General features: G+C 42.2%; 1 protein-coding gene and 1 long non-coding RNA gene across 9 annotated transcripts; both read right to left on the reverse strand.

Annotated features, from left to right (window-relative positions):
* Positions 1 to 1,505: 1,505 nt before the first annotated feature.
* gxylt2 (glucoside xylosyltransferase 2) lies at positions 1,506 to 26,445 on the reverse strand. Of its 6 annotated transcripts, none has more exons than XM_035777288.2 (9): positions 21,644 to 21,779; positions 19,673 to 19,712; positions 17,578 to 17,782; positions 11,302 to 11,445; positions 8,444 to 8,695; positions 7,912 to 8,035; positions 6,813 to 6,931; positions 3,600 to 3,772; positions 1,506 to 3,325 (listed from the first exon to the last, which is right to left on the reverse strand). In XM_035777288.2, exons 3-9 carry the CDS (start codon positions 17,764 to 17,766, stop codon positions 3,199 to 3,201), a joined length of 1,128 nt encoding a protein of 375 aa, XP_035633181.1. In that variant the 5' UTR covers positions 17,767 to 17,782; positions 19,673 to 19,712; positions 21,644 to 21,779; the 3' UTR covers positions 1,506 to 3,198. The 6 variants fall into 6 exon arrangements, with proteins under 6 accessions (XP_035633181.1, XP_035633182.1, XP_035633180.1 ...); XM_035777289.2 differs by having other exon boundaries at positions 19,641 to 19,712; XM_035777287.2 differs by lacking the exons at positions 19,673 to 19,712; positions 21,644 to 21,779 and adding an exon at positions 25,376 to 26,445.
* On the reverse strand, positions 6,938 to 7,816 carry LOC127932161 (uncharacterized). 3 transcript variants are annotated; one of them, XR_008144402.1, is made up of 3 exons: positions 7,722 to 7,816; positions 7,532 to 7,569; positions 6,938 to 7,341 (listed from the first exon to the last, which is right to left on the reverse strand). It is a non-coding gene; the product is annotated as an uncharacterized LOC127932161 (long non-coding RNA). The 3 variants fall into 3 exon arrangements; XR_008144401.1 differs by having other exon boundaries at positions 7,684 to 7,778; XR_008144400.1 differs by having other exon boundaries at positions 7,646 to 7,740.
* Positions 26,446 to 27,116: the final 671 nt, after the last annotated feature.

Below are 27,116 nucleotides of genomic sequence, written 5' to 3' on the forward strand. Positions count from 1 at the left end.
CATGTACATATTACCTCAACTAACAGGTGCCCCCGCACATTGTCTCTGTACCTGTATAGTTGTATAGTCTCGCTATTGTTATTTTACTGCTGCTCTTAAATTACTTGTTACTTTTATTTCTTACTCATTTTTTTTAACTGCATTGTTGGTTAGGGGCTCGTAAGTAATCATTTCACTGTAAGGTCACTGTTGTTTTTGGCGCATGTGACTAATAAAATTAGATTTCTTGGGTATGACGCTACAAACTTGGCACACATGTATTTGGGTGGTTTCACCCATTATTTTCTGCAGATCCTCTCAAGCTCTGTCAGGTTGGAAGGGGAGCGTCACTCCACAGCTATTTTCAGGTCTCTCCAGAGATGTTCGATCGGGTTCAAGTCCGGGCTCTGGCCCGAAGCCACTCCTACATTGTCTTGGTTGTGTGCTTAGCGTCGTTGTGCTGTTGGAAAGTGAACCGTCGCCCCAGTCTGAGGTCCTGAGCAGGTTTTCAACAACGATCTCTCTGTACTTTGCTCCGTTCATCTTCCCCTCAAGCCTGACTAGTCTCCCAGTCCCTGCCGCTGAAAAACATCCCCACAGCATGATGCTGCCACCACCATGCTTCACCGTAGAGATGGTGCCAGGTTTCTTCGAGACGTGACGCTTGGCATTCAGGCTAAAGAGTTCAATCTTGGTTTCATCAGACCAGAGAATATTATTTCTCATGGTTTGAGAGTCCTTTATGTGCCTTTTCGCAAACTTCAAGAGGGCCGTCATGTGCCTTTTACTGAGGAGTGGCTTCCATCTGGCCACTCTACCATAGAGGCCTGATTGGTGGAGTGCTGTAGATATGGTGTTCTTTCTGGAAAGTTCTCCCATTGCCACAGAGGAACTCTGTCAGAGTAACCATCGGGTTCTTGGTCACCTCCCTGACCAAGGCCCTTCTCCCCAGATTGCTCATTTTGGCCAGGCAGCCAGTTCTAGGCAGAGTCTTGGTGGTTCCAAACTTCTTCTTTAAGAATGATGGAGGCCACCGTCTTCTTGGGGACCTTGTATGCTGTAGACATTTTTTGGCACCCCTCCCCAGATCTGTGCCTCGACACAATCCTGTCTCGGAGTTCTACAGACAATTCCTTCAACCTCATGACTTGTTTTTTTGCTCTGACATGCATTGTCAACTGTGGTACCTTTACATAGACAGTTGTGTGCCTTTCCAAATCCTGTTCAATCAATTCAAGTTGAAGAAACAGCATGTACCTGAGCTCAATTTCTTGTTACATAGCAAATGGCCTGAATACTTATGTAAATAAGATATCTGTTTTGCATTTTTAATAAATTTGCAAAAATTGTCATTATGGGATATTGAGTGTAGATTGAAGAGGAAAAACATTTAACACATTTAAAATAAGTCTGTAAAGTAAAGGAAATTGGTTAAAGTAAAGGGGTCTGAATGTTGTTATCTGAATGCACTGTATTTTTATCAATACATTACAATTATACAATAGGCCTCCTAAGACAAACAGAACTGATGGCACAGTAACTTTATTCAGAAACAAAGAGTAAACCAAAAAAAGAGAAACATAAGCATGTATAAATAAAACCATCTGGAGTTTCCAGTTTAAATTATTACCGGTAAACACACCTGACAATTGATAGACTACACAAACATCACATTATAAATGCTTGCATTTACAGTCTCAGAGTTCACATACTGGATCACTGATAGTATGACATTAATACACTAAGACACTTCCTCATTAAGTTGGCTGTCCTTTTCGTACACAGAAAACTTAAGAGCGTTTGTAAATATACATATGGTACATTTTGTCTTGAAAATACTGTACCACTATTATAAGCGCTTGCACTTTGGAAGTTTTGTTCAGAGACAACCACACTGCTTTTTCAGATAGGGATTTGCAATGCTTTGACAATTGAATAGGGGAGAAATGGTATGCACGTCCTGTCCTAATCGCACAAACTGAACTATTACAGAAATACAAAAGTGCATTTATCTACACATCTTCTGTACACAATATTAATGGTAATTGCTTAGTGTATGATATGTTCATACTATGTTTAATACTGCGGTTGGCATTTGGAGAACTGGACAAGTTGAATCATATTCCCTCTTGTACAGATAGTCATTTTCTTCAGTTAGCAGACGCTGTTATCCAGAGAGACAGGAAACATTTGGGTTAAGTGCTTTGCTCAAGGGCACATCAAAATATTTTTTCACCTAGGCAGCTCAGATATTCGAACCAGCGACCTTTCGGTTACCGGCCCACTGCTCTTAACCACTAGACCTCCTGTCGCTGCTATACAAGGGATTTTGTTGATGTAACATTCACTTTATTTTTGGACAATTGCAACATGCAACATAAACAGAAAGCTCTGCTTAAGCAAAGACCCATATTAGCTTTGCATGACATAAAATGATCAATTAGGCAGCAACCTACAGGCAGAGTGGGACCATTTCAAACCATTTCCAGAAGCCTATGGTATAGCGGCCCTTACGGAAGACATTTTCGTTGCCCATTTAAGAGAGAAAAACACTCAAAATCATGTTGACAAAAACAACCTCTGCCATGTTTAAATCATCACGTAATACTCCACCGGGACTTATCGTAATCATAAGGAAACATTGGACTTTTTTTAAAGGTAAAAAAAAAACACGAAATCTCTCATCACATTTTCACATGTAAATCAGGTTCTGTAAAACATTTAGTGGGTGGATGATAAGGCAAGTTTACCCCAAACACAGCATCATTGACAAGCACTGTACAGTGTGCCTGTCCTTCTACACCAGGGGTGTCAAACTCATTCCATGGAGGGCAAATTGTCTGCTGGTTTCTGTTTTTTCCTTTCAATTAAGACCTAGAGGGAGTTCCTAACTAAATCAGTGACCTTAATTCATCAATCAAGTACAAGGGAGGAGCGAAAAACAGCAAACGGTCAGCCCGCCGTGGAATGAGTTTGACACGTGCGTTCTACACGATCATGATCCATACCACCATCATGTCCACTAGACCATGATCTGTTGTATTACAAACACTGTGTAATGCATACGGATTCCTTCAGGTCTGGGGACTTCTGACATTGCACATCTTCCACAGAAAGATTCCCATAGTGATGTCAGAGACAACTTCCTCTGTTCAGTTTCCTGTAATTATTTTGGTGGAGGCCTCACATGACGGACCACTTTCTTCTCGTACACGGTCCTCATGGACTTTTCCACCTGTTTGAGGAACACCTGGGGAATCCGACCACACAGGGTGTTGACTGTGTCCAGAAACTTGGTCTGGAGGGGATAGAACAGCGACTGGAACAAGTTGTCCTCAAAGGGGTACTACGAAACAGAACCATTGCATGCCTCAGAGTTCGACACCAGTAGTGGTAGCTTATCAAACCACACAGAAATCAACAGTACCATTGCTTACTGTAGAGGGGGATGCATATGAATCATATCATCTGGCTAATAAAAGGCATATCTATGGACAGAAGAGGGGGCTGATGTTGCTGTGTGACAAGGATTTCCTTATGTAAACATGTCCACACCGTTTGCTGTCCAAGGAGAAAAGGACAAAGGAATCAATAATCCACTAAAATGAATAGATTCTTACCTCGTGTATTGCATCATAAACGACTTTAAAGGCTGGTTGCTTGTCGTCGTGATACACTCCTCGGTTCCCATGGAGAATGGACACGCCTTCCTCCTCAGCTCCTTTACAGTTGCTCCCATACATGCAGTGATCAGGCCTGTAGTTCCACTGGCATGGGAAGGTGTACAGACACTCTGCAAACACACCGTTATATGTCTGTTACATCAGATTTCTGCACAATGTCCCCAAGATTGCCAGTGTATACCCTCTCTGATACCAGTATTGTTACTGCCAAAGAGCATTTGGAAAAAAAATTAACCTAATGACTTCAACGTGCAATGCTAATCGCTCAGGACCCTTCTAATTTTTGCTTTACTGATTTAACAATTATCAAATTACTTGCTTTACAACTACAAGGATTGTAGTCCTTTTAAACTGCATCAAATCCTGGCTTGTGAAGGGAGAATAACACCAACAGAGTATCCCCTTAAACCAGAAACATGGGTACACGTAAAAGAGAAAGATCAGTCATGTTTCCATGGCGAGGCAGATATTACACAGTGACTGGCTGCTCCCACCACATTGCCCTGTTTTTCCATTTGGGGATGCTGCTATGGGAATGGTTATTTCCTGGACAGGTTCTAATCATGTTGTCAGACAAACAATGCTCCTGCCAAGTCTACTTAAGGCTTGGAACGCTTAATACCCATCTCGCAGACTGCACCGGTGTCAATCTGATGCTGCAGCCACAGGCTGGTTTAGTTCCACAGCGTTGACTTAATTCAGGATAGTTATTTATTGTGGATGTATTAGAGAAAACCAATACCTACACCTGCATGAAGGAATTATATTGAATTCCGTACGAGCTGACATTCACGCTAACACCCTTTGGAATTACATTGTGGGGAAACATTCTAATTTGATACAGGCCTAAGTACAGCTATTGCTCTAGCTGCCATCATGAATGGTGGTGACATTAAATACAACTTTATTTTCCTATTTGTAGTCAACAAATTAATTCCAAATCAATGACAGCACTCTGATACATTGAGGAAGAGCGAGGGAGGCAGAGTGTACCAGGGCCCAGTTTTCCAAAAGCGTATTAAGGCTAAGTTCATCGTTAGAACATTCGAAGGTTTCCCAAAACCACCATTATTGACGTTATTGACGTTGCACTAGAAAGCACTCGTAATTGAACGCCTGCCTCAGACTCATTAGATGCTTTTTCGCCCTCCCGCATCACTTTCTACACAAACGATTTAAGCTAAACATACAATCACATGGTTTATCGTTTCCCTGTGACCACTGATAACTTCAGAACAAAATTGACTACAAATACAAAGTTACCGATATATTTGCAATTGATACAAACAAGCAACATATATTTTAATGCATATGATAAATGCATTAAAATATAAATACATTAGGGAAAGAGGCATACCTAGTCAGGTGCACAACTGAACGCATTCAACCGAAATGTGTCTTTCGCATTTAACCCTGAATCAGAGAGGTGTGGGGGCTACCTAAATCGACGTCATCGGCGCCCGGGGAACAGTTGTTGTTGGGGATTAACTGCATTGCTCAAGTGTAGAATGGCAGATTTTTAGGCATTACTGTACATACAGTTGAAGTCCAAAGTTTACATACACTTAGCTTAAAACTTAAACCACTCCACAAATATCTTGTGAACAAACTATAGTATTGACAAGTCGGTTAGGACATCTATTTTGTGCATGACACAAGTCATTTTTCCAACAATTGTTTACAGACAGATTATTTCACTTATTTTTCACTGTATCACAATTCAGAAGTTTACATACACTAAATTGACTGTGCCTTTAAACAGCTTGGAAAATTACAGACAATTATGTCATGGCTTTAGACGCTTCTGATAGGATAAGTGACATCATTTGTGTCAATTGGAGGTGTACCTGTGGATGAATTTCAAGGCCTACCTTCAAACTCAGTGCCTCTTTGTTTGACATCATGGGAAAATCAAAAGAAAATCAGCCAGGACCTCAGAAAAAAAAATGGTAGACCTCCACATGTCTGGTTCATCCTTGGGAGCAATTTTCAGACACCTGAAGGTACCACGTTCATCTGTACAAACAATAGTATGCATGTATAAACACCATGGGACCACGCAGCCATCATACCGCTCAGGAAGGGGATGCGTTCTGTCTCCTAGAGATGAACGTACTTTGGTGCGAATCAATCCCAGAACAACAGAAAATGACCTTGTGAAGATGCTGGAGGAAACAGGTACAAAAGTATCTATATCCACAGTAAAACAAGTCCTATATCGACATAACCTGAAAGGCCACTCAGCAGGGAAGAAGCCACTGCTCCAAAATCGCCATTAAAAAAGACAGACTATGGTTTACAACTGCACATGAGGACAAAGATCGTACTTTTTGGATAAAATGTCCTCTGGTCTGATGAAACAAAAATAGAACTGTTTGGCCATAATGACCATCGTTATGCTTGGACTTGCAAGCCGAAGAACACCATCCCAACCGTGAAGCACGGGGGTGGCAGCATCATCTTGTGGGGGTGCTTTGCTGCAGGAGGGACTGGTACACTTCACAAAATAGACAGCATCATGAGGTGGGAAAATTATGTGGATATATTGAAGACTCAAGACATCAGTCAGTAAGTTAAAGCTTGGTCGCAAATGGGTCTCCCAAGCATACTTCCAAAGTTATGGCAAAATGGCTTAAGGACAACAAAGTCAAAATTCACCCAACTTATTGTTGGAAGCTTGTGGAGGCTCCCAGAAATGTTTGACCCAAGTTAAACAATTTAAAGGCAATGCTACCAAATACTAATTGAGTGTATGTAAACTTCTGACCCACTGAGAATGTGATGAAAGAAATTAAAGCTGAAATAAATCATTCTCTCTTTTACTAGGATTAAATGTGAAACTGAGTTGAAATGTATTTGGCTATGGTGTATGTAAACTTCCGACAACAACTGTACATTTCATGTTCAATAAATTGAGTTCTATTTTCCTACTTGTAGGCTACTGACTGTAATTTGTCTCATATTTTATAATGTGTGTAAAATGATTTGGCAAATCAGTGATTTAATGCATTTTTATTGGTTAAGCATTAGAATAAGCAACCTCAATATTTGCAGCCATAGGTGGTAAAATCTCTCTCTATGAGCTGATCCGTCGTCAGTATTGTGAAATAATTGGAACGTTAAGGTAAGATTTGAATTGAGAAAGCTGACCCGAGAGCAGCGCTGCCTTTCTTTCGATCCTATCAGTATCGACAAATGCTCCAACGATGCACTTAACGACTGTTCTCTCTGCATGGTGTTCTGGGAAAGGCGTGTTACATCTTCGGCCACTGTAGGAAAGATACATTGTTAAAAACACTCGTAAGCCTAAGTTCCATCGCTATCGGGGAACCGGGCCAAGATTTGTAGTGGAAGAGAGAGGGAGGAAGAGTGTGCCTGAGTTGTAGTGGAAGAGAGAGGGAGGAAGAGTGTGCCTGAGTTGTAGTGGAAGAGAGAGGGAGGAAGAGTGTACCTGAGTTGTAGTGAAAGAGAGAGGGAGGAAGAGTGTGCCTGAGTTGTAGTGGAAGAGAGAGGGAGGAAGAGTGTGCCTGAGTTGTAGTGGAAGAGAGAGGGAGGAAGAGTGTGCCTGAGTTGTAGTGGAAGAGAGAGGGAGGAAGAGTGTGCCTGAGTTGTAGTGAAAGAGAGAGGGAGGAAGAGTGTACCTGAGTTTTAGTGGAAGAGAGAGGGAGGAAGAGTGTGCCTGAGTTGTAGTGGAAGAGAGAGGGAGGACGAGTGTACCTGAGTTGTAGTGGAAGAGAGAGGGAGGACGAGTGTACCTGAGTTGTAGTGGAAGAGAGAGGGAGGACGAGTGTACCTGAGTTGTAGTGGAAGAGAGAGGGAGGACGAGTGTACCTGAGTTGTAGTGGAAGAGAGAGGGAGGAAGAGTGTACCTGAGTTGTAGTGGAAGAGAGAGGGAGGAAGAGTGTGCCTGAGTTGTAGTGGAAGAGAGAGGGAGGAAGAGTGTGCCTGAGTTGTAGTGGAAGAGAGAGGGAGGAAGAGTGTACCTGAGTTGTAGTGGAAGAGAGAGGGAGGAAGAGTGTACCTGAGTTGTAGTGGAAGAGAGAGGGAGGAAGAGTGTACCTGAGTTGTAGTGGAAGAGAGAGGGAGGAAGAGTGTACCTGAGTTGTAGTGGAAGAGAGAGGGAGGAAGAGTGTACCTGAGTTGTAGTGGAAGAGAGAGGGAGGAAGAGTGTACCCGAGTTGTAGTGGAAGAGAGAGGGAGGAAGAGTGTACCTGAGTTGTAGTGGAAGAGAGAGGGAGGAAGAGTATACCTGAGTTGTAGTGGAAGATGATGTTTAAGAGATCTTGGTCACCCCAGGTGATGTGATTCTTGTACTTCTGGTAGAGTGGGTGGAGGAGGTCCTCCCATGACAGGCCACTGGTTATCATGCTGTTCTGGAATAGGAACAAGGACTGGTTTACTCCACCGCCTAGGGAGTAGCTACACATCAAACACTACAGAAATGCCCAATTAAAAGAAAAAAGCCAAGAATTTCCCATGTTACAATTTCTACTGCTCTTTCTTGGTTGCAGAGAGATGCCAACTTGAGCTTGAATGTGCTGAAGCACTGCTTTAATGTGAGTGTGGCGATTGCAGAGCCTCAGTCTACTCTACTCTGAGCACTCAGATTGTTGACGCTGACTGTCAATAAGTGACACATCTGTTGCTGGTTGGGTTCAGATAGATACGATTGATTGATAAAACCAATCTCCTTGCAGCTTTCAGGTAGAAAACAGGGAAGGCATGACCAAAATACCAAACGGAGATGACCAAAAGGCTAATTGATTGATGATGTTCCTTACTTTGAACAGAGTGTTTCGTATCCTCGTGAGGTTCATCAGCATGACGCCTGAGTTGACCCCGGTGACCCCGTAGAAGGGATGGCGTGCAAAGCGGCTATACCAGCCTATCTTAGGGATCTCATGCTCTGGGGCCATAGCAGCCAGCTGGGTGCTGTTGAAGGCCTTGAGGAAACTCCACATATCATCCATGGGCCTGAGGAACAGCACATCTGTATCCACGTAGAGTAAAGAGTCTACATCCTTCAGGATCACCTGTTAGGATAATAATCAGGATAATAATCAGGTTACTATCGGAATAATTCATTTCCTCTTATTCCAGTGATGGTACATAATGCACACACACTACCGTTCAAAAGTTTGGGGTCACTTAGAAATGTCCTTGTTTTCCATACATTAAATTAGTTGCAAAATTAATAGGAAATATAGTCAAGATGTTGACAAGGTTATAAATAATGATTTTTAATTAAAATAATAATTGTGTCCTTCAAACTTTGCTTTTGTTAAAGAATCCTCCATTTTCAGCAATTACAGCCTTGCAGACCTTTCTAGCATTTCTAGAAATTTGTTGAGGTAATCTGAAAATATGTCACCCCATGCTTCCTGAAGCACCTCCCACATGTTAGATTGGCTAGATGGGCACTTCTTACGTACCATACGGTCAAGCTGCTCCCACAACAGCTCAATAGGGATGAGATCCGGTGGCTGTGCTGGCCACCCCATTATAGACAGAATACCAGCAGACTGCTTCTTCCCTAGATAGTTATCGTATAGATTGGAGCTGTGCTTTGGGTCATTGCCCGTTCGGAGGAGGAAATTGGCCGCTAATTAAGCGCCACCCACAGGGTATGACTGGCATTGCAAAATGGAGTGATAGCCTTCCTTCTTCAAGATCCCTTTAACCCTGTACAAATCTCCCACTTTACCACCACCAAAGCACCCCAGACCATCACATTGCCTCCATCATGCTTGACAGATTGTATCAAGCGCTCCTCCAGCATCTTTTCTGCATCTCACAAATGTTCTTCTTTGTGATCTGAACACATCAAACTTAGATGTTTCTGTCTAACACCTTTTTCCCCCAATCTTCCTCTGTCCAGCGTCTGTTATTTTTCCCATCTTAATCTTTTCTTTTTATTGGCCAGTCTGAGATATGGCTTTTTCTTTGCAACTCTGCCTAGAAGGCCAACATCCCAGAGTCACCTCCTCACTGTTGACATTGAGACTGGTGTTTTGTGGGAGCTATTTAATGAAACTGCTAGTTGAAGACTTGGGAGGTGTCTGTTTCTAAAACTAGACACTTTAATTTACTTGTCCTCTTGCTCAGTTGTGCCCCGGGGCCTCCCACTCCTCAGTTTGCGCTGTTCTGTGAAGGGAGTAGTACACAGCGTTGTACGAGATCTTCAGTTTCTTGGAAATTTCTTGCGTGGAATAGCCTTTATTTCTCAAAACAGAAATATACTGATGAGTTTCAGAAGAAAGTTATTTGTTTCTGGCCATTTTGAGCCTGTAATCGAACCCACAAATGCTGATGCTCCAGATACTCAACTAGTCTAAAGGACAGTTTTATTTCTTCTTTAAACAGCACAACAGTTTTCAGTAATGCTAACATAACTGCAAAAGGGTTTTCAATTAGCCTTTTAAAATTATAAACTTGGATTAGCTAACACAACAACGTAACACAACGTGCCATTAGAACACAGGTGATGGTTGCTGATGCCTCTGTACGCACATGTAGATACTCCATTATTATTATTATTATTTTTTTTTAAATGCCGTTTCCATTAACATTAACAATGCCTATGCCTATACTGTATTTCTTATAAATTTGATGTTATTTTAAATGGACATTTTAAAAAACATTTCTTTAAAAAAAAAGGAAATTTCTAAGCGACCCCAAACTTTTGAACAGTAATGTATATGGGATTTTTTTTATTTCACTAGGTAAGTCAGCTAAGAACAAATTCTTATTTACAATGACGGCTACACCGGCCAAACCCGGACGACGCAGGGCCAATTGTGCACAGCCCTGTGGGACTCACAATCATGGTAGGTTGTGATACAGCCTTCGACTCCAGGGTGTCTGTAGTGACGCCTCTAGCACTGAGATGCAGTGCATTAGACCACTGCACCACAATGGCTTGACGGAAGATTACAAATCACAAAGCAATCTGTTCCTGATGAGAATCAAATAGCACTCGGCCCCTGCAAAGTATAGGGTTTGTGTTGCATCATCTGCCAATCAATAAAGTTGCAGACATGGATTGCTTACCACTTTTTACAACGGTGCAATGTGTACAAAAACAAAGCAATGTGTGCACACGGTTTGATGATTTAAAGATTGTCCATTAAAAAGTAAATGAATGGCAATGCTTTAATTAAGTTATTTAATTAAATCTCTGGGGATTGCTTGTTTGTTAAGTAACGGTCAATGGGTATGAATAAAGCCATATATTATCATACTGAGGTAACTGATTATATACCAACAAGTAAAACCCATCATAAAGTATTCATAGTATTATTACCTGGGTATATCATTCTTCTGCCTGCGTAAATCAAGCTAAACGTATCTAATAGAAAATGCATTGGGGTCAGGATGCAGCCCAGAGTGGCATGGTACTAAGAAAACTGATGACATGGGCAATTACCTTAACACATTTTCTAATGAATATAGCTTTATCCGTTTAAAGAATCAGTTCATATGTTTGATAGATAGGATTCAAATCAAAGTTTATTGGTCGCGCACACAGATTTGCAGATGTCGCAGGTGTAGCGAAATGCCTATGTTTCTAGCTCCAACAGTGTAGTAATTATGATTAGGTACACAGAGAGAGAAGAGAGACGATGTGCTGCAGCCTTACAGGGAGAAACAGCCTCTGGGCAGCGCAGGGCTTGAACAGCTTTTTCCATTCCTCTGCATTCCCCACAGAGAACGTGATTGGGTAGATACTGTACTGGAACTTGTTTGTGATAGCATGGGGCCACTGGCTCAGCTGAAAGAGAAACTACACAAAGTTACTAAACATCATAATTTGCCGTGAGAGGTAACAGCCATTTTTTTATTTAATCCCAGGAAGTCTCATTTAATTTCCAAAGAAACAAAAGCACAACTTGAGCGCATTTCCAAAAGGTTGAGTCAAGAGGTGTAGAGGAGAGGGATCACTGAGAGAGCAGATGGAAATATTCATTATTCTGACACATGATACACTCCTGAGAGTTCAAGTCTACATAAACACCTAAGAAAGTTCTTGTAAACCAATTAAGTAATGTCTTTACAGTAAGTGCAGCGTTGTCGTACATTGACCATAACGCTGCCAGTTATTGCTATAACTACGCCCAACTCCCAGTTAAACTAACCTAAACAAAAGGAGGTAGAAAATATTAATCCCATTCTTTCGAGTTACCCCCTCAAAGTCAACACACATAGAAGCGTATGATTTTCCGCTCTGTTAAGACGCTCAAGCCCTCCATAATCGTCAACATTATTAAACAATTTGGCCATGAGACAAACATCAGTGTGAGGAGCAGGCAGGATTTCTGCTGACGAGGTGCACAGATCAGAGGTCAAAAAAACGTTTTAGCTTGCTTCTAATTCCTGTTTCATCAGCACAGGCCGGATGTGAAACATTCCATCTCCTGCTCACATGCTACTAACCTTTGGGTTTAACCAACTCAACTTCCTGGCTAGCATGAAGCCAATTACAAAGGGGAGGTTCTCAGATGGTAAACATACCATAACTCATAAGCACATAAAGGGTATGTAGCCCCATGCATGCACAGTGTTTTCGTTTATGTAGGCCAGGGCTCTCCAATCCTGTTTATGGAGAGCTACCCTCCTGTAGGTTCACTCCAAAGCCAGTTTTACCTAACCTGATTCAGCTTATCAAGCAGTTAATTATTAGAATCAGGTGTGCTAGATTAGGGTTGGAGCCAAAACCTACAGCACGGTAGCTCTCCATGAACAGGGCTGGAGAGCCCTGAATGTAGGCTATATACCTTTTATTTATTATTTATTATTTATTTCACCTTTATTTAACCAGGTAGGCTAGTTGAGAACAAGTTCTCATTTGCAACTGCGACCTGGCCAAGATAAAGCATAGCAGTGTGAACAGACAACACAGAGTTACACATGGAGTAAACAATTAACAAGTCAATAACACAGTAGAAAAAAAAGAGAGTCTATATACATTGTGTGCAAAAGGCATGAGGTTGGCGAATAATTACAATTTTGCAGATTAACACTGGAGTGATAAATGATCATGGTCATGGTCATGGTCAATGGTCATGTACAGGTAGAGATATTGGTGTGCAAAAAAAGCAGAAAAGTAAATAAATATAAACAGTATGGGGATGAGGTAGGTAAAATTGGGTGGGCTATTTACCAATAGACTATGTACAGCTGCAGCGATCGGTTAGCTGCTCAGATAGCAGATGTTTGAAGTTGGTGAGGGAGATAAAAGTCTCCAACTTCAGCGATTTTTGCAATTCGTTCCAGTCACAGGCAGCAGAGAACTGGAACGAAAGGCGGCCAAATGAGGTATTGGCTTTAGGGATGATCAGTGAGATACACCTGCTGGAGCGCGTGCTACGGGTGGGTGTTGCCATCGTGACCAGTGAACTGAGATAAGGCGGAGCTTTACCTAGCACGGACTTGTAGATGACCTGGAGCCAGTGGGTCTGGCAACGAATATGTAGCGAGGGCCAGCCGACTAGAGCATACAGGTCGCAGTGGTGGGTGGTATAAGGTGCTTTAGTAACAAAACGGATGGCACTGTGATAAACTGCATCTAGTTTGCTGAGTAGAGTGTTGGAAGGTATTTTGTAGATGACATCGCTGAAGTCGAGCATCGGTAGGATAGTCACTTTTACTAGGGTAAGTTTGGCGGCGTGAGTGAAGGAGGCTTTGTTGCGGAATAGAAAGCCGACTCTGGAGATGTTTGATATGAGTCTGGAAGGAGAGTTTGCAGTCTAGTCAGACACCTAGGTACTTATAGATTTCCACATATTCTAGGTCGGAACCATCCAGGGTGGTGATGCTAGTCGGGCGTGCAGGTGCAGGCAGCGAACGGTTGAAAAGCATGAATTTGGTTTTACTAGCGTTTAAGAGCAGTTGGAGGACACGGAAGGAGTGCTGTATGGTAATGAAGCTCGTTTGGAGGTTAGATAGCACAGTGTCCAAGGACGGGCCGGAAGTATACAGAATGGTGTCGTCTGCGTAGAGGTGGATCAGGAAATCGCCCGCAGCAAGAGCAACATCATTGATATATACAGAGAAAAGTGTCGGCCCGAGAATGCCAGAGGACCGGACAGCATGCCCTCCGATTTGACACACTGAACTCTGTCTGCAAAGTAGTTGGTGAACCAGGCAAGGCAGTCATCAGAAAAACCAAGGGAACTGAGTCTGCAGATAAAAATATGGTGATTGACAGAGTCGAAAGCCTTGGCAAGGTCGATGAAGACATCTGCACAGTACTGTATTTTATCGATGGCGATTATGATACCGTTTAGTACCTTGAGCGTGGCTGAGGTGCACCTGTGACTGGCTCGGAAACCAGATTGCACAGCGGAGAAGGTACGGTGGGATTCGAGATGGTCAGTGACCTGTTTGTTGACTTGGCTTTCGAAGACCTTAGATAGGCAGGGCAGGATGGATATAGGTCTGTAACAGTTTGGGTCCAGGGTGTCTCCACCTTTGAAGAGGGGGATGACTGCGGCAGCTTTCCAATCCTTGGGGATCTCAGACGATATGAAAGAGCGGTTGAACAGGCTGGTATTAGGGGTTGCGACAATGGCGGCGGATAGCTTCAGAAATAGAGGGTCCAGATTGTCAAGCCCAGCTGATTTGTACGGGTCCAGGTTTTGCAGCTCTTTCATAACATCTGCCATCTGGATTTGGGTAAAAGAGAACCTGGAGAGGCTTGGGCGTGTAGCTGCGGGGGGGGGGCGGAGCTGTTGGCCGAGGTTGGAGTAGCCAGGAGGAAGGCATGGCCAGCCGTTGAGAAATGCTTGTTGAAGTTTTCGTTAATCATGGATTTATCGGTGGTGACCGTGTTACCTTGCCTCAGTGCAGTGGGCAGCTGGGAGGAGGTGCTCTTGTTCTCCATGGACTTCAGTGTCCCAGAACGTTTTGGAGTTAGAGCTACAGGATGCAAATTTCTGCCTGAAGAAGCTGGCCTTTGCTTTCCTGACTGACTGCGTGTATTGGTTCCTGGCTTCCCTGAACAGTTGCATATCGCGGGGACTATTCGATGCTATTGCAGTCCGCCACAGGATGTTTTTGTGCTGGTCGAGGGCAGTCAGGTCTGGAGTGAACCAATCTGTTCTTATTTCTGCATTTTTTGAACGGAGCATGCTTATCTAAAATGGTGAGGAAGTTACTTTTCAAGAATGACCAGGCATCCTCAACTGACGGGATGAGGTCAATGTCCTTCCAGGATACCCGGGCCAGGTCGATTAGAAAGACCTGCTCACAGAAGTGTTTTAGGGAGCGTTTGACAGTGATGAGGGGTGGTCAATGAGCCCCTAGTTTGACTGCGGGTCCGTAGCGGATACAGGCAATGAGGCAGTGATCGCTGAGATCCTGGTTGAAGACAGCGGAGGTGTATTTGGAGGGCCAGTTGGTCAGGATGACGTCTATGAGGGTGCCCTTGTTTACAGATTTAGGGTTGTACCTGGTGGGTTCCTTGATGATTTGTGTGAGATTGAGGGCATCTAGCTTAGATTGTAGGACTGCCGGGGTGTTAAGCATATCCCAGTTTAGGTCACCTAACAGAACAAACTCTGAAGCTAGATGGGGTGGCAATCAATTCACAAATGGTGTCCAGGGCACAGCTGGGAGCTGAGGGGGGTCGGTAGCAGGCGGTAACAGTGAGAGACTTATTTCTGGAGAGAGTCATTTTTTTAATTAGTAGTTCGAACTGTTTGGGTATGGACCTGGAAAGTATGACATTACTTTGCAGGCTAACTCCTCCCACTTTGGCAGTTCTATCTTGACGGAAAATTTTATAGTTGGGTATGGAAATCTCAGAATTTTTGGTGGCCTTCCTGAGCCAGGATTCAGACACGGCAAGGACATCAGGGTTAGCAGAGTGTGCTAAAGCAGTGAGTAAAACAAACTTAGGGAGGAGGCTTCTGATGTTGACATGCATGAAACCAAGGCTTTTTCGATCACAGAAGTCAACAAATGAGGGTGCCTGGGGACATGCAGGGCCTGGGTTTACCTCCACATCACCCGCGGAGCAGAGGAGGAGTAGTATGAGGGTGCGGCTAAAGGCTATCAAAACTGGTCGCCTTGAGCGTTGGGGACAAAGAATAAAAGGAGCAGATTTCTGGGCATGGTTGAATATATTCAGGGCATAATACGCAGACAGGGGTATGGTGGGGTGCTGGTACAGCGGAGGTAAGCCCAGGCACTGGGTGATGATAAGAGAGGTTGTATCTCTGGACATGCTGGTTGTAATGGGTGAGGTCACCGCGTGTGTGGGAGGTGGGACAAAGGAGGTATCAGGGGTATGAAGAGTGGAACTAGGGGCTCATTAAGTTAAAACAATGATAACAATGATAACTAACCTGAACAACAGTATACAAGGCATATTGACATTTGAGAGAGACATACAGCGAGGCATACAGTAATCACAGGTGTTGATTGGGGGAGCTAGCTAAACCAGTAGGTGAGACAACAACAGCTAATCAGCTAGCACAACAACAGCAAGTAAAATGACGTTGACTAGTCAGGGAGGGTCGGATTAACTACACACAGAGCCTGAGTGCGGCCGACAGATAAAACATAAACAAACAGAATGGAGTACCGTGATGAATGGACAGTCCAGCAGGCATCAGCTATGTAGCCAAGTGATCACGGTGTCCAGGGGGCAGCGGTGGATGGGACAGGGAAGCTAGACTGGCAAGTATTATCCAGGCTAAAAAAACTGGCTGGCTGTGCAGAAGGTAAAAGCCGCTAGCAGTGGCTTACTAAATAGCTTGTAGCTAGTTAGCTGGTTGGCTTCTGGAGGTTCTTGAATGTGTTCTAAAGATTTAAAATAATAGCAATTCCGTATCACATTGGGTGAGGCAGGTTCCCGGAAGGTATAATCGAATTAAAAATCGAAAAGAGATTGAAAGTAAATATGGGTCCAGTGAGTGGATGGGCTGGCTGGGGACGCGGCGATTCAGACAGTTAGCAGGCCTGTGCTAACAAGCTAACAGTTAGTAGGCCGGGGCTAAACAAGCTAGCAGTTAGCAGGCCGAATTAGCAAGCAAGCAGATAGCAAGGGCTAGAAAGTTAGCCTTTGGGGGACGTCGCGATGGGAGTTGAGTCTGTTTATGCCTCTTCATGCGGTGACATCGATAGACCGGTCATGGGTCCGGATATTGTAGCCCAGGAGTATGCTTCGGTGGTAGCACAGGATTTCTGGCCCGGGCTAGCTTCCAGCTAAGTGGGTGGAAACGCTGAAGATCCAGATGAAAAAGTTCAGTTTGCGGTGGGAATCCAGGGATAAAAATAATAGGTCTGTTATGCTCTGGTTAGAGTAGCGTTGCTCGAACTGGCGAGAGCTTTCCGAGCTAAAGGTTAGCTGATGACCGCTAGCAATGGTTTGCTGACTGTTAGCTGGCTAGCTTCAGTTGAGGGGTTCCGGATCCGAAGTAAATATAAATACTTGAATATATACAAGGGACACGACACGACGTCTGACTGCTACGCCATCTTGGAAACCTTCAGGTTTACAGCTACACAGTAGCATAAGACATTGACTTTCATAAAGCTTGAGTCGTGAATAAACTAACGGTGACTGAAAAGTTGCATGGTTAATGCGGTGAGGCAAACGTCTGGGGGTTATATGATCCGACCTTGAGTTTAAAGGCCTGTAAAGGCGTTAGAGGGCAAGTGAGAGGGAGATCAAAAAAGGTTAGATCTGTTTTTGTTTTTTTAAACATGCCAATACTCCGATCTGGCAGTGAATGTCATCTATTACTGAGCATAGAAGAACATTAAACAAGATACTGTCTGTATGAAAAGTATGAGAGTCTTTGAAAATATTCAAATAGTCCTATATTTCATTGAGAATTACAGTGGTCCTTTTCTAGAAACATACCGTACCTAAAGCCTAGATCATGTACTTTGTTAAGGGGATACTTACCCCCTTTTCAAACTGTGAGGTCAAGGGGTCCTCTGCAAAGATGTGGAATTTGATACTCTTGATGCTGAAGAGGAGGGCTGACTTGACCATGGTGAGCGTCTCATCCAGTCGGTTCCCACAGGCCACCACGGCCAGGTGCATGACCTCCTCAGCACGGGTGCGCTTCGATGCGGGCCGACCCACTCCCATGTCACTCCTCTGTCTGCTACAGGGATACAAACAGGGGCAACAAGTATGAGACTCTCCGCTTACAGAAGGCTCCTCAGGCTTGCTCATCAACTGTCAACAGAATGGCAGAGCCGTGCCGCTGCATAGCAACGCTGATACTTCTTCATGGACATGTCAACGGCCATGAGAACAGATTTGAACATGACAGGATGTGGTTTAGACACATATTCCAGACAGTACATAATCACACTGTTTCTACTGACAGACAGCTAACCAACATGTTCATATTCAAGGCCTCCTACAAGACATCCCTGTCATATGCTCAGGGTGAGCAGCACTCCCTCACCATACCCTTCTCCCTCTCCTGTAGTGTGGGTCTGTATATACCCACTGGGCGTTGTTCTCTCATGTTCAAGGCGAAGTTGTTTCTATAGCAGACATAAAAATGCTCTCTGCACAGCAACAGAGACTGCCATTGAATTCAAATGGATTCAGCAGTGCAGAATAAATCACACTCTGAAAAAGAAAAATGTGTATAGCTCAACGTAGAACTAGACCTAAATCCTTGAGTTGTATTTTATGTACACACCATATGGGATGGTTTTTATGATGCGTGTAAATGTAAACATTAGCAAACGCAAAGGAAGAATGGTCCCAAAATCCTTCTTCAGAACGAAGTAGCCCTCATTTGTGTGAGGATTTTGGAAAGGAAACATACTATTCTGCCAGAGGAAAGTGCAACATCTACCCAAGAGCTTCATGTAGGCAAAGAATGTGTCTTTTAGTCTAACAATCTGAAGGGGGAAACTGAAATTTGACAGGTGGGTTGCAGGACAGTCTCCAAGCGTGACACTTGGTTTTCTGCATGGCTGAGGGACAATCATGCAACACCGATTACGATGGATGGCAGAGCTTAGAGAAACCTGTCCTCTAGGCTTTGATGGCAGAGGCTCTTTCAAGAACTATTTGTGTTTATGAACATGTACTGTGTACATTATTACTAGGGGGGAAATTATACACACAAAAATACTGAGGGATAGGCATATTGTCTTTTAACCTGCAACCGAACCATAAATGCTCAGAAAATGTGTTGTTCTATGATACATACTGCATTGCGTTATAGATGGCCTGGACCAGTGAAATTAATGTTGTGAACACAGTTAGTTAGACCAAACAAAGCCCCATTATTTATTGTAAGAAGAACATGCTGCTCATGTGAGGTAATCTTACATAGTGTTATAACTATTTTCCACCCATCTGGAAACATTTTAACAAACTCAGACTAGCTCTAAAGGGATACAAGGACTGCACTAATTATTGACAACAGAGAGTACTGTGCCTATGTGGCATTGGGCTCGCAACAATCTCTTTCAAATCATGAAGAAATACAAAACAGCTCAGAAGAGCACAGTGACAATATAGCTTACCTTAATCAACAAATCTATCAAACATTACTTCAACTATTTAGAAATTCCATCAGATACGAGCCACTACTGCAATGTGCTGAAGGCTTGGATAAAACTTGTGTGAAGGGAATGCTATCAGAAGTTTTAGAAAAATCTGGAAAATATGTCCTCCCTATGCATAATGGATTTCAAACAGAGGAGGCTGGTGGGAGAAGCTATTGGAGGATGGGCTTATGTCTGTAATGGAACGGTATCAAACATGTGGAAACCACGTTTGACTCCTTTCCATTCCAGCCATTACAATGAGCCTGTCCTCCTATAGCTCATCCACCAGCCTCCTCTGATTTCAATAAAGTAACAGTATCTTTGAGTGAATCATCACCCCTAGCTACATGCATTCTGTTTAACAGATTTCCCAATTACTCAACGCCAACCTCTGTCAGGAGGTACTTAAGTGAGTGAGCTACCAAAAAGAGGAGCTTTTTCCACCTGATGAGGCCCACGTAAGAAGTCTCTCAAACCTTGTCAGGATGCTCGGGTAAGCAGGGAGATTTCAAAGCCCTGCAGAAAGAGAGAGAGCAGTCTCCAGTCATCCAAGATGACATTTTTATAGCTTTACATAATGTCAGTGCAACGGAATACCTTGTTGGCCTCGGGGGACACTGTTTTACAGTATTCCAGATGATGGGGCAAGGAATTTGTTTAAAAGGGCTTATTAAATCAGATGTAACCATTGGGATGAAAGTTTTTTTTAATGGGGACAGTATCATGCATGACCTTTCCTTACACAATGTGTGAGACAGACTGAAAAATACATGCTACATTGAGCCTGGATGTGAAACATCCATCAGCAGTGGAATATATTGACCAAAAATAAGTGTTATTACAGTGTAATTGTCTACAACAAGATATTATAACTGTAGAATTTAGTGTGAGCTGGGACAGCTGATGGTATCTGTTCGGGAAGCAGCTCTTCTCCCTACTTTTATCCACAGGAAGCAGAGTGATACATCAAGAGGAAATGGTTTGATAAGGAAAGATGGGCATGTTTGTCTATTTAAAGGTGTGTAAGAGGAAGTCAGTTGCGTTTGCAGTGATGAAGATGGGAAAATTACACGAACAAAATAGGAAAGAGTAGCTATGGGAGATGTGGGAGATGTGCAGTGTTTTTTTTTTTTATCAGAGCACTTACTGCTTTGTTTGCTAAACCTGCTTTGGTTATTTTCCTCCATCCCCATTGGCCTCCACCCCATTTCTCTTATCAGTAGAGAGCACATGCGTGTGGGTGTGGTCTCTGCCAGGACACTATGGTCCAGACTGAATGCTTTATAAATGCTTCCAATCAGATCACTGATCAAACAGGACATTGTAGGTGAAAGCAAAATTTACAACAGAAAGCATTGCCTTCAGAACATTGCCTTTAGAATATCAAATCTGGGCTATTATCATATCAGTGACAGCCATGACAGAGGGAATGGAAGGATGTTATGTTTTGGGAAAGAATTTGAGCAGGGCCCAAAATAGTATAATAGGAGACATAACAAAAAACAAGTCCACACCTGGACATAAATAGTGAATGATGACAAACCATTGTCTAGCTATTGTCTGCAAGGCACAGGAAAGAGGGGATGATGGCCATCAGTTGAGGTCATCTATATTGGTCTACTTGGGCTTGTCTACTTTGAAGGGACATGGCATCACACATCATATTATACACATTGACAAGTTCAGCCTCTTGACTTGAAGGTGGAGAGTTCTAAATGATATGTAAAATGTATGCTCCTCAATCCCCAATAGTGTAATGACTGAGTCTCCTTGGACTAATGTATATTCCATCATCTTAAACTCTCTCAAGGTGACCTTTAAACCTGTTAACCACAGGACTTTTAAAAAAATGGATAAGCCCCAGAAACCATGGGGTAGAAAAGTCAGATTCGAGGTCAAACTCGTTGTTTACAAAGCTACACAATTAGAATATGTTTACAACCCCTAGACACTTCTTTGAGCCGATGTTGGAATTAAATATGCACACAACTTACTGAATAGGTGATACCTTTACAATAAATGTCATACATCCATCGGTCATTTAGAACAATACATATGATAATAAAAATAGGATTTGAATGACAAAAGCAAGTTTGGTCTTCTCATGACTGACCAAGCCATTGTTTGGTGCCAACGTCCTTGAACATAATTGAGCCTATGTATATTTTTGATGGGGTGGGGGGCACGTCTTCCTGAATGAATAGAGAGAAAGACGGGATACGTGTGGACACATTCCATTACTTCCACAGGGAATAAAACCCATCTATCTCTGTAAGCAGATAGTCATGCAATCCGTTAAAAGGTGAAAAAAATCCCCATCTAACCTGAGACATCTTGCGTCTTTAAATGTGTTCCAAAACGTTGATGAAAAAAATAGGCGTGGAGAAGAAAAAAAACATGAATCACATCAACATTAGCAGGCGAGTAATGGTGCGATAATTCCTTACCTCTTTGCGATCGCATTGCCTCCTCTACTGGATACTTTCGATACTTTTCGGTACGTGAGTGGTTGTTTGTGTGGAATGTGAAGTTCATCGAGAGTTTTTTTTGTTAACTTTGATGCAATATTGTTTCGAAGCCCCGAGAACTTCGGAAAATAGTTATCCTCAACTTCTTTCAAAGGCGGATCGTCTGCAGCATTTCCCCCAAAAAAGTACAAAAGTAAAAAAACTCCTAAACAGACAACGATCACAACAATTTTACAATGAATTCTCATCGTGGAAAACTGTTCTGATGATTTGGAGGAGCACAATATTCCTCTTTCATGTCTGTGAATACGCATTAACAGCTAGAGTTGACATTCTGTTACTACTCCGTTGCATTGCGCCGGAGATGACCCAGAGCAAAGAGGAGGAGCTTTCCACGTCCATGACCATCACTCAGTGGGAGTGTCTATATTCTCTTACCGCAATCTTTAGAAGAGAAGTGCGAGTGTTTTGTTTGACATCACAACGTGAACTCATCCATCACAATGCATCAGTAGCTATGTTTACATTAAAGCTGTAAAATGCAGAAATCGCTCCGCCATTTCCTGGTTGCTAAAAGTGTAATAGTTTGTCTAATCTAAGTTTATTTGACAAAACAAGCAATGTTTAGTGTAGAGAATCATTGTACCATCTAAACCGTGAAGTATGTTTGAAATACCAAACATATTGTATTTTCAGCTGTTTGAAGCTGGTGTACAAAACCGAAAGTAAAAGATACACAAACGAAACTTAAGAACGGGAAGCAGAGAAATAGAGCACATAAAACAGATCTACAACTTCTTAGACTTGCTGTCAATGAGAATGACAGATCTATGTGAATTTGGTCAGGTTGCCCAAAAAGTGACATATTGCAGCTTTTACTTGTCCAGTGATTTTTTTGTCAACATTTAAAAAAAAGTTTGCATAGAAAATAGATTGCCTGCTAGGGTGCTGGACGTAATCATGTCACACCTAAAGAAACATTTTAAATCTAAAAAACCTAGTGTAGAATAAAAATGTAGTGGTTGAAGTGTTACTCAATATACACAAGTTTTGTAGTGTTCAGTAGGAAAACAGTAGTGTTTCCAGTTGTAATCAGGTAGAGATTTTTACCACTTGATGTTGGCAGTAAATATGGTACTTGGTACTCCAGTGTATATTTGGCCTTGTGTTTAAGGTAATTGTCCGGCTGAAAGGTGAATTTGTCTCCCAGTGTCTGGTGGAAAGCAGACTAAAACAGGTTTTCCTCTAGGCTTTGGCCTATGCTTAGCACTATTCCATTTATTTCTATCCTAAAAAACTCCCTAGTCCTTGCCGATGACAAGCATACCCATAACATGATGCAGCCACCACCATGCTTGAAAATATGAAGAGTGGTACTCTGTGATGTGTTGTATTTTCCCTAAACACAATGCTTTGTATTCAGGACGTTAAGTTAATTTCCTTGCCACATTTTTTGCAGTTTTACTTTTGTGCCTTATTGCAAACAGAATACATGTTTTGGAATATTTGTATTCTGTGCAGGCTTCCTTCTTTTCGCTGTCATTTAGGTTAGTAATTGTGGAATAACTACAATATTGTTGATCCATCCTCAGTTTTCTCCTATCACAGGCATTAAACTCTGTAACTGTTTGTAAAAAATATATATGTTTTACTACAAACACAAATGTATACATACAAACAACATCTTACAGATTCACACAAACAATGACTACATCTCATCTGCCCAGACCCGCAAGCTCACACCTCCATCCCTATTGCCTTTATTATTGTTTGCCACTTGGCCATAAATTGTACCAATTTATTTTAATTTGGTCGCCCATGCTCTTTCAATATTTAAATAATAAATTATTAGATTTTTCCATTGCGTTCATGATGGTGGATTGATTTCCAAGTTTTTACTATTTGTTTTTTCAAGATGAGTGATGAGTGAATCGTCCAGCCCACTACACCCCAACATGCCATGTCTTGAAATATACAAACAGACAGATTAAATGTACGTTTATATCATTGTACTTCTGACAGACAACTTTCTAGCTCCGCCCAAAATATTTGGACTTCATAGCATTCCCAGAAAGCATAGATTATTGAGTCATAAGTTTTACACCTAATGCATGTGTGTAACAGTATAATTTTAAACCGTCCCCTCGCCCATACCCGGGCGCGAACCAGGGACCTTCTTTCTGCACACAACGACAACAGTCACCCTCGAAGCATCGTTACCCATCGCTCCCCAAAAGCCGCAGCCCTTGCAGAGCAAGGGGAACTACTACTTCAAGGTCTCAGAGCAAGTGACGTAACCGATTGAAACGCTATTTAGCGCACACCGCTAACTAAGCTAGCCGTTTCACACCCGTTACACATGACTGCTGTAAACTCTACTTGTTTTAAAGTCACCATTGGCCTCATGGTGAAATCCCTGAGTCGTTTCCTTCCTCTCTGGCATTTGAGTTAGGAAGGATGCCTATCTTTGTAATGACTGGGTGTATTGATACACCATCCAAAGTGTAATTAATAACGTCACCATGCTCAGAGCTATTCAATGTCTGCTTTTTTATAAACCCATCTACCAATAGGTGCCATTTTTGCAAGGCATTGGAAAACATCCCTGGTCTTTGTGGTTAAGTTTCTGTTTTAAATTCACTGCTGGACTGAAGGACCTTCCAGATAATTATATGTGTGAGGTACAGAGATGACATAGCCATAAAAAAAACACTGTTAAACACTATTATAGCACACAGAGTGAGTCCATTCAATTTGTGACTGATAAGCAAATATTTACTGCTGAACTTATTTAGGCTTGCCATAACAATGGGGTTGAATACTTATTGGCTCAAGATAAATAATTTGATTTGATTAATTTGTAAACATTTCTCTAAACATAATTCCACTGGAATTGTGTGAAGGCTCTCATGTAAAAAATATTCCCAGCGTTGAGTAGTTCCCAATCGTTCTGATTGTGTTCTGATTATGACGTGTGTTTTAAAATTTCTCACAGCGTGAAAATGTTCACATTTTAATAAATGCACGTGCGTCTCTATATGTAGAGGGAGAGATTGATGTTTCTCTCACACCCTCTCGTAGCGCCAATGTTTTTGCGATCGCAAAAATCTCCTCACATCAACCCTCAGCATTTTGACGTGCGAGTCGGCTCGAGCTGATGTTTCTCTCACACCCTCTCGTAGCGCCAATGTTTTTGCAATCGCAAAAATCTCTCCTCACATCAACCCTCCGCATTTTGACGCGCGAGTCGGGTGTTTATATGCTGAAACAGCCACACAATCTCAGCCATCCACATAAAGAAATGCGCGTCAATTATTGAAACTGGAACGTTTTCAAGCTCGGAGAAAATATACATGACGTCACAATCAGAACACAATCAGAACGATTGGGAACTATTTCACGCTGGGAAGATGTTTTACATGACACAGACCAGTGACACAAAATCTCAATTTAATCTATTTTGAATTCAGACTAACACAAAATGTGGAAAAAGTCAAGGGGTGTGAATACTTTCTAAAGGTTCTGTAAGCATTAAGTGTAGAGTGGAGCTTCATAGTTAAGTGTTGACATCACATGCCCCACTTACCTAAACGTCAGGCTGTTACCATGGTTACCACATGGCTGGCTATTCATTTTGAAAGAAGTCTGACTACAAAATACGCAAGAGTCTCTACAAGCCGGAATGTTGAATAACATGATATTTACACTTACTTTACCGGTTGTCCGTGCTGTAGGTCCTTTTGGCGATAGGAGGTGGAGATAGGGTACCCACAGGAAAGTGTTTTTCCATTTTTTTGTAGTGTAACTTTTTTCGCACCGGTAGGTTCTGTCTATTATCTCCGTACACATTGCACATGATGCAAAATATTTAAACAATAGCCAAATGTAATCGAACGTAGTCGATCAAAGCGCGTTTCCTCTCAATCAGTTTAATTTTGTTTCAACATTTGTCATCTGACCGTGTGGGACAATGTTCGGTCTGTGATTCGGTTAGGCTCAGCCATATTGTGCAAGTGTTTGTCTAATGGGAATTGTCAAGACTGAAAATAGAAAACCGGAAATACAAACAATATACAGAACAGCATACTTTAGGTCGGGTTGATAATGCTAAATGTTATTGACGAGAGTAAGTATTTCACTCTCGGATTATAAAAGAGACTAGTAACCCGCATACCTTAAATTATCCGGCAATCATCATTTATTCGTCAAACACTGTTTCCATCATCATTTGTCACAATAAAGACATTTAGGCGAAAAAAAATCCACGCATGTCGACCCGAACAGTTTCAACTAGTAACTATAGCCGGAAAGTAAAAAAATGTCTATGTCGTAAAAATTAATGAAAACAAAAATTCGCTTTTTGGTCTTAATATTAGGTTAGCAGTGGGGTTAGGGTTAGCGTTAAAATCACATTTTAAGAAGAGAAATGGAAGAAATAGGCGGGGGTTATGACTTTGTTGCTGTGGTAACTAGTGACGACCTGGTTTAACAGATCTACCACCTCTTAGACTTGCTTTCAGTGAGAACGACAGATCGATCTCAAATGTCCATGTGAATTTTGTTGGGTCGTTGAGGATGAATAACACTTCAAATGTTCACACGTCACTGTGTTTCATGGAACAGTGCAACTCCAGGGGAATACTGTGACTGTAGCCTCCATGGGTGTGATTGGTCTAAATATACCTTTGCAAAGTAGTTTGGACTGTATGGCACACTATTAATATGGTTCAAACCCAGATTTAGCTGCACCCTCTCAATTGCTACAATGGTGGCAACTGTTGGATAATCCCTGCAGTCTCCCAGGCGTCACTAAAACCACTAACAAACAATATATTCCATGACTACATAAAAATATATTAAAACTCCAAATGTTCCCTTTCATTTAGGAAACTGCAAATATTCATATTTTTCAAACAATAAAAAAAAGCATCAAAACTGCATTCCCGTGGAGCTGTTCAGCTCAGTGGTTCGTACACAAGTTTGTCATGATTATTTCTAATTTAGCAGAAATACAAACCGAATGTCAGGTTGATAATGCTTTCCTGTTAATATGTTGTATCAGATTACCTCCTGCATTGGGGCAAAATCGTCGATCAACAGGTAAAGTACTTTGAAATGAAGTGTGTTCGACATTCTGACTTGTAATGGGACTGTTCCGGTGTTGTGACAGAATTCTCCCCCCACCCTTCGCGGGAACGCCCAGGCACTCAGTACTTCATCGCTGCGACTTGATTGCTAGATGAGATTTCAGATCACAATAGGCTGCGTCTAAATGTATTTTTTTTTATGTGGGTTTGATCGCGGGGGAGGCAGTAGTAATGTCTGCAGTTTTCGGTTTGGCTATTTGTCTAAATAAGTCTATTTGCCGAAATTCGTCATCTCTCCATTGTCTTACTCGACTGGTAGTTGTTCTGAAATGTTTATTGCTTGCCTACATTTTACTCCCTCTAAT

Source organism: Oncorhynchus keta, chromosome 10 (genome assembly GCF_023373465.1).
Source record: "Oncorhynchus keta strain PuntledgeMale-10-30-2019 chromosome 10, Oket_V2, whole genome shotgun sequence".
Classification (NCBI taxonomy): Eukaryota; Metazoa; Chordata; class Actinopteri; order Salmoniformes; family Salmonidae; genus Oncorhynchus; species Oncorhynchus keta.